Raw genomic sequence first — 14,365 nt, forward strand, 5'->3', positions numbered from 1 at the left:
CAGCAGTGCAACACACGTCCATTTGATAATGAGGAGAAGGACAAGGAATACAAACCCCATAGCATCCCTCTTCGACAGTCTGTGCAGCCTTCCAAGTTTAACAGTTATGGCCGGAGGGCCAAGAGACTGCAGCCTGATGTAAGTACTTCCCTTCTATCTTAGGGCTTTGGAGGTGGAGTGAGTTTCCTCCTTTCTGGCCAAGGCTGTGTCGCCTGTTCCACTATTCCTTTTGTCAGTTCTCTTAGTTATTCTGAGCATTAGTATGCCTCTCTACCTTTACTCTTGCCCTTTCTGCCACTCTCAGCTAAACATCTGAGCAGGCTCTTGATCTGTTAGTACAGTATCTATTGTATCCTTCTTGCCTGTCATATTCCTTTCTTGACTTTGCTCATAGGAGTAAAACTCTTCTTTCTCCTGATGCCTATATCTTACCTCCTGGCAGAGGCTTATATGCCAGCCATTCTTCTAGGTACTGATGATACAACAAAGGACAGGACAGACACTATCCCTGAACTCATTGAAGCATGGAATTTAGCAGATTAGTCACTGCCATTTACTGAATGTTTATTGTATGACTAACACTGTTAGATTTTTTTTATGTATGTTATCTCTAGTCCCCCTGTAACTGTATAAGAGAACAGTTAATGTTCTCAATTTCCAGTTGAGAAAAACTAAGATCTGTTTTAATTCCTTTTCAAGAGAGGGCTAAAGAGGGAGCTCACTTACCCTAGTCTCCAAAAAGCAGCTCTGAATTCTTGCCCTGAGCTGCCTATGCCTTAGCCCCTGGCATGAGGCATGAGCCCAAGTGATATGTAGTCTGAACTTTTGTTGTTTTATGATGGGGCAGTCTGCCCCAGATAGCAGTCTCAATACAGTGCCTTCTTTCTTCCCAGCCGGAACCCACAGAGGAAGATATTGAAAAGAATCCAGAGCTGAAGAAGCTACAGATCTATGGGGCAGGTCCTAAGATGATGGGCCTGGGCCTTATGGCCAAGGATAAGACTCTGCGAAAGAAAGGTGAGGCTTAACAGACTGAGGCAGCATGAAGGTTGAGCCTGGGGAGCAGAGGCAAGGTACTAACTGTCTCAGACATGTACTTTAGAGCTGCTTTTTTCTTCCAGATAAGGAAGGGCCTGAATGTCCCCCCACTGTGGTGGTAAAGGAGGAGTCAGGTGGGGACATAAAGGTGGAGTCAGCCTCACCCAAGACCTTCCTGGAAAGCAAGGAGGAGCTGAGTCACAGCCCAGAACCCTGTACCAAGATGACCATGAGGCTGCGGAGGAACCACAGCAATGCCCAGTTTGTAAGGACCCAGCCCTGACTTTCTAATGCTCTGCTTGTCATCCCTTCAACAAGCTTTCCCCCGTCATGGCACTGGACCAGGTTGCATTAAGCAGAAAAGTGGGCTGTTGGGCCTTGCCCTCATGTATCTCACTTAATTGGGGAAACAAGGCCAACTCACATGGAACAAAGAATAAGAAAGGGTGATCGAGTGCTGTCAACATGAAGTGCTGGAAGGGTCCAGAGGAGACTCATTCTCCATTGCTTCAGGATAAAGGCTAAGTTCCTCATTACCATGCATGATCCAGTCCCTGCTGACCTCGCCTCATTCCCCAGCACTGCCCACCTCACTCCTCTGCTATAGGCACACTGAACGACTTATAGGTATGTTTATTTTTTCCTCTGAGACACTCCGTGCTCTTTCATTCCCCCATGCTTTGCACATGCTTTTTCTTCTACTTTGAAGACTTTCCGTCTGCCCCTCTGCCCCATTGTCAAACTAAAGTTTGCCTTCAGATTTCAGCCAGTTTCAAGTGTTAACATTTTTCAATAAAGTCTTTTATCAAGGCTATCCCTACTTACCTCCAGCTGATTTGAGTGCTTCCTTCTCTGGGCTCCTGTAGTATCCCTTGTGAGGTACCATTGGCAGTTTTCATGCTGTGGTTTTAATTTTTATAAATATATATCTCCGGAGTTCTGTATCCTCTTGGAAGGCAGATGCCAGGTCTTAAATATCTCTGTGACTGTAGACTCGAATGTAGTACTGAACACATAGATGTTCAGTAAGTGTTTATTGAATGAATAATTGTGTGATAAAGAGCCTACTCTCACAGCTCTGCAGTTAAACTCCAAACCTAGTATGACTAGCCTGTCTAAGGGCCATGAATGATCCAGCTAGTAAGCACAGTGGGTTTGTAATGGAGAGCTCTGTGGGCTGGGGTACTGTCTGGAGGGGCCTGATGTTCAAAAGCTGGACAGGGTTTAGGTTGATGAACTTTTGCTTCCCTCCCTTGGTAGATTGAGTCATATGTATGCCGGATGTGTTCCCGAGGGGATGAAGATGACAAACTCTTGCTGTGTGATGGCTGTGATGACAACTACCACATCTTTTGCTTGCTGCCTCCTCTACCTGAGATCCCCAAGGGTGTCTGGCGGTGCCCAAAGTGTGTCATGGCGGTAAGCCTTTCCCAGCCCCAGTCCACATCTGTCTCATAGGGTATCCATAATCCTTCATCTTGCTTTGTTGAGAGCCACTTCCTAGCTCAGTCACGGTCTTATGTTTTGAGTACCTGGGATGAGGCTAGGCTGGCCAGACCTTTGGAAGAGAGGGGAGGAGGAGACTAAGCCTTTGCTTTTGTCCTCTAGATGCTCCCAGACCACCTGGGGAGGCAAGATTCATGATTAAACAGATTGTATTCAATGACATACAAGCATGTTAAATTGTATGTTAGAAACTCAGTGTAGAAGTTCAGAGGAAAGGAAAATGATTAAGGGCAATAATCAGAGAAGATGTCAGGCATGAGTTTTGAAGGACAGATAATAAAAAATTGTGCTTTTGATTGCTACATTTTTCTGTTTTGTTTTTTAGAAAGTTTAGAAAACAGAATAATTACTTATCATCCTATCACTTATTACTAATAGCCTGGTATATTTTCTTCTCATCTTTTTGCTGTTGCATATGTATGACTACCTGTAATAAGTTTGGGATCTTACATGTTTTCATTTGTTATTTCACTATATTATTACATTTATTCACAAGTATGATTTTTTTCTTTTAGGGTGTATATGAAAGTCCATCATATGGATATAATATTTATTTAGTTTTTCTCTTATGTGATATTTGGATTGGTTGGAAATGATTCAGACTTTACCTAGTGAGCCCTGATGGCACAGTGGTTAAATACTTGGCTGCTTAACTGAAATGTTGGTGGTTTGAACCCACTAGTGGCTCTACAGGAGAAAAGACCTGGCGATCTGCTCCTGTAAAGATTTCAGCCAAGGAAACCCTATGGGGCAATTCTATTCTGTCATATGGGGTTACTCTGAGTCAGAGTCAAGCCCATGCCACCTGACAATACAGCAACAGACTTTAACCAGAAGAGGTAGGAAGGCATTCCAAACTGGGAATGGAGGACTAGCAGGAGCAAAGATACACAAGGGAGAATATACCTACTCTGGGTTGGGGCAGTGAAGAGAGCAGTTGATGCAGCACTGAGTTCTAAGAGACTAGAGAAGTTTGGCAGGGATGTTTCATGAGTGGTCTACCTTCATCCAAATTCTAGATGCTTATCTTCCACCTTTGCGTCTGGGTTTTTGGACCTAGAAACTATCTTAAGGACTCAGCTATGATCATAGAGACCGAGTGTACACATGCACATGTAAACACAGATGAGCATAGAGGTCAGAACAGTAGAAATTCTGGTAGGGAGGAGTTTGGATACAAACAATATAATGGAAAAGAAAAAATGCCACCTTTCCTTGGTTCTCTTCTCTAGTGGTTGTGGGCTGATGGACCAGATTGACATTTATTTTTCAGAAATGAGCAGATTGTGTGTCTTATTCTGGGGTACACACAATTCTTATCTAAAACTGTGAACAAAGAGTGAGGTAGTTCTACATTCTGTCTTCTGAGACAATTTAAAAGAACAGTGTAGGGTTTGACAGTGTAGAATCTGTTGCCTTAGTTCCCATCCTCCAAGGTATTAAAATATTCAGTACCATTTTCCCAGGTCTGTAGTTCTGATCTGGGCATGGAAATGTTTCCCTGAGCAACCTATATGAACTCACATTTTAGCTAGAGAGAAAAAGTGGTGATAGAAGAACGTAGAATAGCGTATTTAAGCAAGAGTCCATGGTTTAGATAGTAAAATCCTAAAGGAAGGAATCATGGACTGTAGTGATGAGGGAAGGATTGCTGGAGGCTGTGGGACTGGAGTTGGGATTTGAAGTATCGGTGAAAGAAAGTGGAAGAGGATGTTTCAATAGGGAGGAACTGTGTGAGCAAAAGCATGGTAGAAATGCATGTGGGGAATAAACTGATTTAACTGAAGTGATAGGAGAAAAAGGTAGAGCTATAAATTGAAGTCTGCCCTCAGGAACCTAGTACAGACCCTAGGGAACTGTATAATAGCCTAATGTTGTTATGTGCCATCGAGTCAGACCCGACTCATAGCGACCTCTCCTTGGGTTTCCAAGGCAGTATCACTATGGAAGTAGGTTGCCCCATCTTCCTTCTGAGGAGTGGCTGGTGGGTTTGAACTGCCAGCCTTCTGGTTAGCAGTTAAGTGCCTTAGGCACTATGCTACCAGAGCTCCCTGGTATATTTTCAGGATCTCCTTCCCTGATCCCTGCTCCATATTCCAGCTCCATTGTTGAGGATTCTCCACTTCTTCCTCTGCCTTGGTGACATGTTCTCCTTTGAGTTTCAGGAGTGTAAGCGCCCCCCTGAAGCCTTTGGCTTTGAGCAGGCTACCCGGGAATATACTCTTCAGAGCTTTGGCGAGATGGCTGACTCCTTTAAAGCTGACTACTTCAACATGCCCGTGCACGTAGGTGATGGAGGGCTGGGATAGTACTGGGGCTAGGGTTGTAGGTGTTGGTGCCTCATGGTCTCAGCCCTCTTGGGACAATGAGGCCAGGATATGATGGTCCATGGTTATCTGCTACTCCTGTTTCCCCAGATGGTGCCCACAGAACTTGTGGAGAAAGAATTCTGGCGGCTGGTGAATAGCATCGAGGAAGATGTGACTGTTGAGTATGGAGCTGACATCCATTCCAAAGAATTTGGCAGTGGTTTCCCTGTCAGTGACAGTAAGCGGAACCTAACTCCTGAGGAGGAGGTGAGTGGTCAGCTGAGTGTGCTTAGGCAACTCATTTAATATCTGAAAGACTCAGTGTTGATGTAATATGAGGATAATTAGGCCTGCCTTACATGATTGCTATGAGATATGAAATAACGCAAAGAACATAGCCTAGTACTTGGTATGTGCAAACATGAGATTGATTCTTTCACCTCTCTGAGCCTATTTCCTTGTCTGTAAAATGGGGATAGTATCCACCTTGCAAATTGGTTAAAAGAATTAGATGAGAAAGGTATATGAAGTGCCTGGCAGAGTGCCTGGCTCACTCAATAAGAAATGTCCAGGGACTGGGCTTACATTTGCAGGAAAAAATGAGGAACCAGATCTACTTCAAAATCCTACTGCTGTTGAGTAAATTCCAACTCAGAGATCCTGTAGGACAGAGTAGAACTGCCCCACAGGGTTTTCAAGGCGGTAATCTTTACGGAAGCAGACTGCCTCATCTTTCTCTGTCAGAGCAGCTGTTGGGTTCGAACCTCCAACCTTTTGGTTAGCAGCCAAGTGCTTAACTACTGTGCTGTCAGGCCTCCTCCTTCCTCATGGAAAAAGGTGCATTTTGGTTTAGAGAAGGGTTTTACTTTTTTTTTTTTTTTTTTTTTTTTTTCCTGATGGCACTAGATGGATCAGGAGGGAGTCAGAGAGCTGCTCCATTACTGTTGTTTGTTTATTTACTACTTATAATTTAATATATTTTATTTTTTTTGTTGAGAATATGCACAACAGATTATATACCAATTTGTTTCTACATGTACATTTCGCTGACATTCGTTACCTTCCTTGAGTTGTGCAACCATGCTCATCTGCTTCTTCTGAGTTTTTCCTCCATTAACGTAAACTCACTACCTCCTAAGGTTCCTGTCTAATCTTTTGCATTGCAGAGGAGGGGTTCTTAACTTGTAGATATTTTGATGGTAAGTATATCTGTAACTTCTCTGAAATTGAAGATAAAATTTGGTGTGTGTGTACTTTTGGGGAGAGAAAACTTGGGAGTATTTTTTAGGTGCTTCAAAAAGAGCTGTGATCTCAAAATTAAGGTTCCCTAGGCTAGAGCAAATAACTTAGTTTATCTAATATCTTAGTTCCCTTAGTATAATTATCATCCCCTTTCTACACATACCTGACCTGACAGGAGTATGCTGTCAGTGGTTGGAACCTGAATGTGATGCCGGTGTTGGAGCAGTCCGTACTGTGCCACATCAATGCAGATATCTCAGGCATGAAGGTGCCCTGGCTCTATGTGGGCATGGTCTTCTCAGCATTTTGTTGGCATATTGAGGATCATTGGAGTTACTCCATTAACTACCTCCACTGGTAAGTAGGGCCTTAAGGAGCCAGGGAGGCAGTTAGGGCAGGCTTCCTGCATGACCGTGGGTGTGACCACTCTATGTGTCCCCTTTTGCTTGGGCAGGGGTGAGCCAAAGACCTGGTATGGGGTACCCTCGCTTGCAGCTGAACATTTGGAAGAGGTGATGAAGAAGCTGACACCTGAGCTGTTTGATAGCCAGCCTGACCTCTTGCACCAACTTGTCACCCTCATGAATCCTAACACCCTCATGTCCCATGGTGTGCCGGTGAGTGCCCAGGAAACAGGGACAAGGGGTAGTGTATTAGTTTCCTAGGGCTGTTGTAACAAATACCACAAATTGAGTGGTTTATAAGAACAGAAATTTATTGCCTCAGTTCTGGAGGCTAGAAAGTCAGAATTTGGGGTGTCATCAGGGCCATGTTCTCTGAAAGCTCTCAGGGAGGATACTTTCTTATTTCTCCCAGCTTCTGGTAGCCCCAGGCGTTCCTTGACTTGCAGCTACAGCAGTCTCTGCCTCTATTGTCACATGGTGTTCTTATCTTTGTGTATCTGTTGGTGACTCTTCTCTTTTTTGTAAGGACACCACTCCTTGGATAGGAGCTCTGGTAGCGTAGTGGCTAAGGCACTTTACTGCTAACCAGAAGGCTGGCTGTTCAAACCCACCAGCCACTCCTCGGAAGATGGGGCAATCTACTTCCATAGTGATACTGCCTCGGAAACCCAAGGAGGAGTCGCTATGGGTCGGGTCCTACTCCATGGATGGCACATAACAACAACAACAACACTCCTTGGATTAGGATCCACCTTACTCCAATATGACCTTATGTTAACTGATAACATTTTCAGAGACCTCATTTCTAAACAGGGTCACATTCACAGGTACCAGGGTTTAGAACTTCAACATACGTTTTTTAGGGGATAAAATTCAATCCATAACAGATAGGAATAATTTAGTGCTGTCTTTTGAGTTGGTGGTAGTTGTGATCTGGAATTGTGCCCCTTTCTCATTCTGTATTAGTTGGGCTATGTTTTTGACCATTCTAATAAGCCTGTTGCCATCAAGTTGATTTTTAACTCATGGTGACATGTATTACAGAGCATTAACTGCCCATAGTGTTTTCTTGGTTGTGATCATTATGGAAGGAAATCACCAAGCCTTTCTTACTCAGTGCCACTGGATGGCTTGAGCTACCAATCTTTAGGTTACTAGTTGAGTACAAACTATTTAAACTGCCGACCTTCTGGTTAGCAGTCAAGTGCTTTAGGCACTATGCTACCAGAGCTCCCTCATTAACCATCAGGGAAATGCAAATTAAAAGCACAAGAAGATATTCCTATACACTCATGAGAGTGGCTTAAAAAAAAAAGGAGTGACAACATGAAGGGCTGGAGATGATCTAGAGAAATTGGATTACTAATATAAGTTGCTAATGGGAACGTAAAATAGGATAGCCACTTTGGAAAAATTTGTAGGAGTAGTAATAGTATGGTCTTCATCTCTGTTTCAAGTCTTACTCTGTACTACAGGCAGTCTGTCTCCAGGTTACCAGTGAGATCAGTTCCTAAGTGTATCTTTAAGTCAAGTTGTAGCTAAGTCAGAACAGGTGCATTTGGTTCTTATTTAGCCTTTAGTGTAAGAAAAGGCTCAAAACCTTTTCATTGATTTAAAAGCTGCATGTGCAGCAAATGAAGGTGATTGTAATGAAGAATGTGTTGCTGTAGAGGTTGGTTCAGACGTTTCAGAGTGCGAATTTACATAACGGGCAGTACGAGTTGTCTGTAGGTCGGAATTTTGTAACCTGGGGATTACATGTACTTTATTCCCATCTACCTCCTCTGGCCTTGGCCATCCTGCCACTTATTCTAGTGCATGGAATATGATAAGCAATCAGTAAATATTGAATTACTGTGTGAAATAGCCCTGGCATCTATACAGTAGGGCTTTGACTAAGGGCAGTGATTTTCCCAAGTTTCATCTTCCCTTTACATTGTTCTGATGTATTACACACTCTTATCAGTAACATTTTTTATTACACATTTTTGTGATGTTTAACCAAGGTTGGAGATATCCAGGAAATGGACAGGAAGAGGCATCCTGCAGTAGTTCGGGCTTCCTCCTCCACTCAGAAGGGGGCTATCCTTTTCTCTCTTTCTTTTACCTATGTAATAATTATGGACTTGAGATGTTGAGATTATCAATGGCCTTTCCACTTCTGCTTTACAATTTTAGTCTGACCTTTCTTCAGACTCCTCTTTTCTTGACCCATATAATGCCAAGAATAGTTGAAAGAATAGAAAAGGAATCTCTTTTTTTTTTTTTTTTAATTGTGCTTTAGGTGCAAGTTTACAGAGCAGAGTTTGTTTTACATTCAACCTTTTGTGTACATTTAGTTTCATTCCCTATTTGCCATCCCCAGTCCTAACCCAGTCACCTCCCCTCCCTGCCCAGTAAACCCACCCCCATGCCCCTCATAGTTATGCACTCCTGTGTGTCCTACATTTCCTCCGTGTGACTGTTGCCCCTCTGGTGCCCGGTGGTCGATCGCTCCAAGGGATGCATCTCCATACAGTATGTGGATGCATCACCCTAGGTTGAGTGGTCTGCGTGTACATCTTGTTTACTATTGGGCTGAGAGCCAGCCCCTGGAAATGAGTTTTATTCCAGGCCCAGAATGTATCCCAGGGCCATAGTATTGGGGGTCTCACCAGGCTCTATCCGACCAGTAATTCTGGTCATTATTGTGCTTTTGGATTTTGTTCCATGTTTTTCCTCCCACTCTATCCAGGATCTCCAGTTGTGATCCTTTCCTGAGTGGTTGGCATTGGTAGCCAGGCACCATCTAGTTCTTCTGGTCTCGAGGTTCATCATGTCCTAGGGCTGATTGCTTCCAAATGCCCTTGGTTTTTTGTACTCTTCTTTGCTTCTGACGATAGAAGACCATTAGCTGCATCTTGAAAGCTTTTAAGACTCCAGTTGCTACTCACCAGTGGAGGATGAGGAACAAGATTTTTATGTATTTTGTTGTGCCAATTGAATCTGCTGTCCCCCAGTACTATGGTTCTGAGTTGGTAGATCCATTTAATTTCTCTCCCACAGTGTCTGGCTGTCTGTGAGAGATTGCTGTGTCTGTCTTCTCTTGTTTCTGTAAGGATTGCAGGTATTTTGTTTCACTGGTATCTGTGCAAGATTAGCCTCAGCTGAATCTATCCTTGGTCTAGAGTATAATCCTGTTCACTGACCCCCCCATCTGATCTTCTCAGATGATTATGTGTTTACCTGTAGCTTGGTGTTTGGTGTTAATGGTAATGCAGTATTGTGGATATACTGCTTGGTATTAGCGTCTGTCGTCTATATCTTATGTGCACAATTTGGTGTCCTTCCTTTTCCTAATGTTATTATGGTGGTCACAAACTCTTTCTGTACCATCTTTCCCCTACCCATGTCAGCATGTGGCCCCCAACTAGCCCAAAATTAATCCCCCCCCTTCACTCCCCACCCCAACCAAAAAACCAAACACACTGGCGTCGAGTTGATCCCAACTCATAGCGATCCCTCCTTGGGTTTCCGAGGTGGTATCACTACAGAAGTAGATTGCCCACCCTTCCTTCCAAGGAGTGGCTGGTGGGTTTAAACCTTCAACTTTCTGGTTAGCAGTCAAGTGCTTTAGGCACTACACTACCAGAGCTCCTCTCCCCACCCTAGTAACCTACAAAGTGAGTTCCCTTTCTTAAGCCAACACTTCTTTGCCTTTTTACAGTAATGGGCTCATACAGTATTTGTCCTTCTGCAATTGACTTACTTCATTCAGCATAATGTCCTCCAGGCTCACCCACATTGTGAGATGATTTATGTATCCTTCATTGTTCTTTAATGTAGCATAATATTCTATTGTGTGAATGTACCATAATTTGGTTATCCATTCATCCATTGATGGGCACTTAAGTTTCCATCTCTTTGCTATAGTGTATTGTGCTGCGGTGAACATAGGTGTGCATGTTTCTGTTTGTGCCCTGCCTCTCACATCTAGAAAAGGAATCTCTTAAGGATTTGGGCCCTAAGTTGGTCGTGGAGCTGTTCAAGTCTTACCTTTTATTTTAAAAAAAAAGTTTATCACATTTTTAAACATGTGCTGCTTGTTTCCATTTCCACATCATTTCTCCCACTCAGCAGCTCTCCCTCACCAGCTCTCTGGCCAGCTGCTGCTTTACCTCCCTGTCCAGACCCTTGCATCTGGTAGTTCCTAGCATCTCCAGGCTCTTTGCCTTGGCAGTATCCCCCCAATTCAAGGCATCTGTGATTTCTGTGTTCTCATGCTGGCATGTTGCAGTTTAGCCAGCTGGAACTCCTTCAGAGCTATTTTTAGCCTCCTCTCTCAAGCTTCCTTTGGGAGAAGGACATTTCTTTTTATAGATACATAATATATTATTTTTGTTAAAAAAGAAATATGACCTCTTTCCAAAAAATGGAAAATAGAAAAGTCATCCCTATTCCCCTACCCTAAACATTTTGTTAGGTTTCCCTATTGCTTTTTTCTGTAAATTTTGACAGCACGGTAATCAGTGTATGAATTTTATAATCTGTTTTGTAAGTTTCTTAGTCTCAAACTACACTGTCCAGTTTGGTAGCCACTAGCCACATGTAGCTATCAAGCACTTGAAATGTGACTAAGTCCCAGCTGAAATCTAATATAGTTTAGGTTTAAAGATAGTACAAAACAGAGGATGTAAAATATCCATTAATAATTTTGTATACCAGTTACACATTGAAATGATAATATTGTAAATATATAGAGTTAATTATAGTATTGAAATTAATTTCACCTGTTTGTTTTTACCTTTTAATATGGCTCCTGGAACATTTTAAATTACATAGGTGGCTGGCATTATATTTATATTGGGCAGTGCTGATCTAGAGTGATTTTTACTTCATTACTATGTAATATTTATAACCATCCTTTCTTTAAAGCAACTTTACTGCATTATAAGGGAGCTCTGGTGGCATAGTGCCTAAGGCATCTGCCTGCTAACCAGAAGGCTGGCGGTTCAAATCCACTAGCCACTCCTCTGAAGGCATATTGGGCAATCTACTTCCATAGAGATACCACCTCAGAAACCTAAGGAGGGGTCGCTCTGAGTCAGGATTGACTCAACAGCAGTAACTTTGACTGACTTTACTGCATTATAATTTACACCTTATAAAATGCACCCATTTTAAGTGTACAGTTCAGTGAATTTCAGAGTTCTTTGTACTACCAACACCACAGTCCAGTTTAATTTGCATCACCCCAGAAAAGTACCTTGTGCCTTGTAGTCATTCCCTAGTCTAACCTCAACCCCTGGCAACTACTGATTTTCTTTATGTCTATAAATTTGCTTTTTCTGGACATTTCATATCAGTCAAATCATGTAATATGGTCTTTGTGTCTGGCTTATCTCACTTTATTGTTAGCTGCTGTCGAGTTGGCCCCTGGCTCATGGTCACTCCATTCACAGTGGGATTGGACCATTGTGATGTGTAGGGTTTTCGTTGTATGATTTTCAGAAGTAGATCACCAGGCTGTTCTTCCTAGTCTGAATAGAAGCTCCACTGAATCCTGTTCAGCATCATAGCAACACATAAACCTCCATTGACAGACAGAGATGGTGGCTGTGCTTAAAAGGCATTGGCCGGGAATCAATCCCAAGTCTTCTGCATGGAAGGCAAGAATTCTACCACTGAACCAATGCTATTACCATATAGGTAATAATAACAGCTTCTAAAATCACACTAATTATTTCATTTAAAAACAAACAAAACTACAATCTTCAATTCTATTCTAATATCAGGATGTTGATATCTGTTCATAAAGGAGTTCCAATCACTTGAGCTTTGTCCACTTTAGCATACATCAGTATTTATTTCCTTTTTATGGCTGAATAATAGTCCATTATATGGATATCATATTTGGTTCATCTGTTTACCAGTTGATGGACAATTTGGGTGTTTTTTTTTCCTTTCGACTATTCGTAATTGTCATTTCTAACAGCTGCATATTGTGAGGTGAGCTTTTCTAAACATACACATAGAGAACTGTAAAGTAAAATTGCTGAAATGAGGGGACCAGTTAAGTCACAGAGTCAGGAATATTAAGTTCTACTTCCGGTTTTATCTGAGATTCTCTGGGATTCTGTTCTCACGTCTATAAGTTTTTACGTCTATAAAATTAAGTAAGGCTGAGACTAGATCATTCCGTAATATTTCTAGAGCTACTTCTGTATGTAAGGCCTCTGGTCAGCACTCTGAAGGTAAATAAACTAGTCCTTGCCTTTAGTGTATGCATAGTGGAGTGGAAGACAGAGATAATAAAGTATTAGAGGTGCTACAAAAGAAAAATAGACTGGGTCATTTAGGAAGTGATGGTCAGGAAAAGGTTTATAGAGGAAGAATAAGAGTTTGCCTGTCAGGGTTAGGGATTCAAGTGAAGAGCTTTCAGGAGAGGCTGATTTTCAGATTTTAGAAAAAAATTCTGGTGGTTGATAATGGAAGCTGATGGAATAATATAGGCAAGAAATGCTTATATTACTTCTAATTGTAGGGATAGGTTTGATGAAAAGAAAGTATTGGGGATGGGAATTGATGGATGACTCGAATAAATGTGGAGATAACATTCATGAGTGGGAAGATTCCATATTACTAGGATGTTAATTCTGTCCAAACCAATCTAAAATCCAAGCAGAGGAATCATAAGGTTGAAGGGCATAAACATTTTAGGCTCTTTATATAGATTAACAAATTTGCTTTCCAGAGAGTAGAATGTGTTGATCTCCTTATAAGCAAGGTATTTACTTCACTGTGTCTTCACTAGCATTGAATATTCATCTCAAAAAACTGTGAGATAATCTCAGAAAAAGATGATGACTAAAACATACACATGGCTGCTTCCACTTCTTACTGAGACCTCACTAAAATGGCAATAAAGGGAAGGGGAAAAAAAAGTCACAGAGATAGAGAAAACAAGAAAGGAATCAGTTATTTAAAAACAAAACAAAACAAAAACTTGAAACTAGAAAACAGATAAATGAGAAAACTGAATCTTAAGCCAGCCCTGGGACATTTGAGAACCAACCTGGTTTACACTGTAGAATCCCCCAAAGGTTCGGAGTTGGTGGTATCATGTATTCTGGGGGTAAAGATGGATAGGGTTAAAATAAGTCTAAGTTTAAATCTATATATAAATCTCCTCCTATGCTGGGCACCGGGAACTCTGGTGGTGTAGTGCCTTAGGCATTTGACTGCTAACCAGAAGACTGGCGGTTCAAACCCACCAGCCACTTCTTGGAAGGAAGATTCGGCGATCTTCTTCCATAACGCCACCACCTCAGAAACCCAAGGAGTGGTTGCTATGAGTCGGATCTGACTCGATGGCATTAAGTTTGGTTTTGGTTTTGATATGCCGGGCAAATCTGACTCTCCCTCACTCTAGCAAAAGACTGGAGATTTCTTTTTGAAGAGGTTAAACCAGTTTCTGGATTGAGGTCTTTCATGTATAGTTGAGGATGAAGTTACAGTGAAAATAGTAGGATTTATCACTGTATGCACAGTGCATAGTGGATGCTGACCTTCCCAGCCATCTCTCTCCACTTGAACCCCTGGTAGCTATTCCTTTTTCCTAAAGGCAAGAAATTAGCAGGGTTTTTTTCCTGGGGAATATGAGCAGCCTGAGAGGAGAGACCTAGAGTTTCCCAAACTAAGTGGTCCAGCTGGATCACCCTATAGTGAAGCTCATTGTTGATAAGCTTCTGTATATTCAGAGATTCCATCCACCTTTTTTTAGCTCTTACATATAAGCAGACAGCCACAGATTAACAGATAACTGAGGAAAAGCTATAAAATGAAAGAGAACCAAACAACTAGAAAAAAAGTCAACTTAGACAAACA

General features: G+C 42.1%; 1 protein-coding gene across 1 annotated transcript in view; it reads left to right on the plus strand.

Annotated features, from left to right (window-relative positions):
• The window catches only part of KDM5C (lysine demethylase 5C), a 36,065-nt gene that overhangs the window by 8,356 nt on the left and 13,344 nt on the right, over positions 1 to 14,365 (plus strand). Inside the window, exons 5-12 of the mRNA XM_042783390.1 lie at positions 4 to 138; positions 894 to 1,017; positions 1,122 to 1,303; positions 2,299 to 2,457; positions 4,710 to 4,829; positions 4,962 to 5,120; positions 6,271 to 6,452; positions 6,550 to 6,712. Of these exons, the coding sequence (XP_042639324.1) occupies positions 4 to 138; positions 894 to 1,017; positions 1,122 to 1,303; positions 2,299 to 2,457; positions 4,710 to 4,829; positions 4,962 to 5,120; positions 6,271 to 6,452; positions 6,550 to 6,712 (1,224 nt within the window). The remainder of the gene's footprint in view (positions 1 to 3; positions 139 to 893; positions 1,018 to 1,121; positions 1,304 to 2,298; positions 2,458 to 4,709; positions 4,830 to 4,961; positions 5,121 to 6,270; positions 6,453 to 6,549; positions 6,713 to 14,365) is intronic.

This window comes from Orycteropus afer, unplaced genomic scaffold, assembly GCF_000298275.1.
Source record: "Orycteropus afer afer isolate SDZICR_OR568_19922 unplaced genomic scaffold, OryAfe1.0 scaffold01010, whole genome shotgun sequence".
NCBI lineage: Eukaryota > Metazoa > Chordata > Mammalia > Tubulidentata > Orycteropodidae > Orycteropus > Orycteropus afer.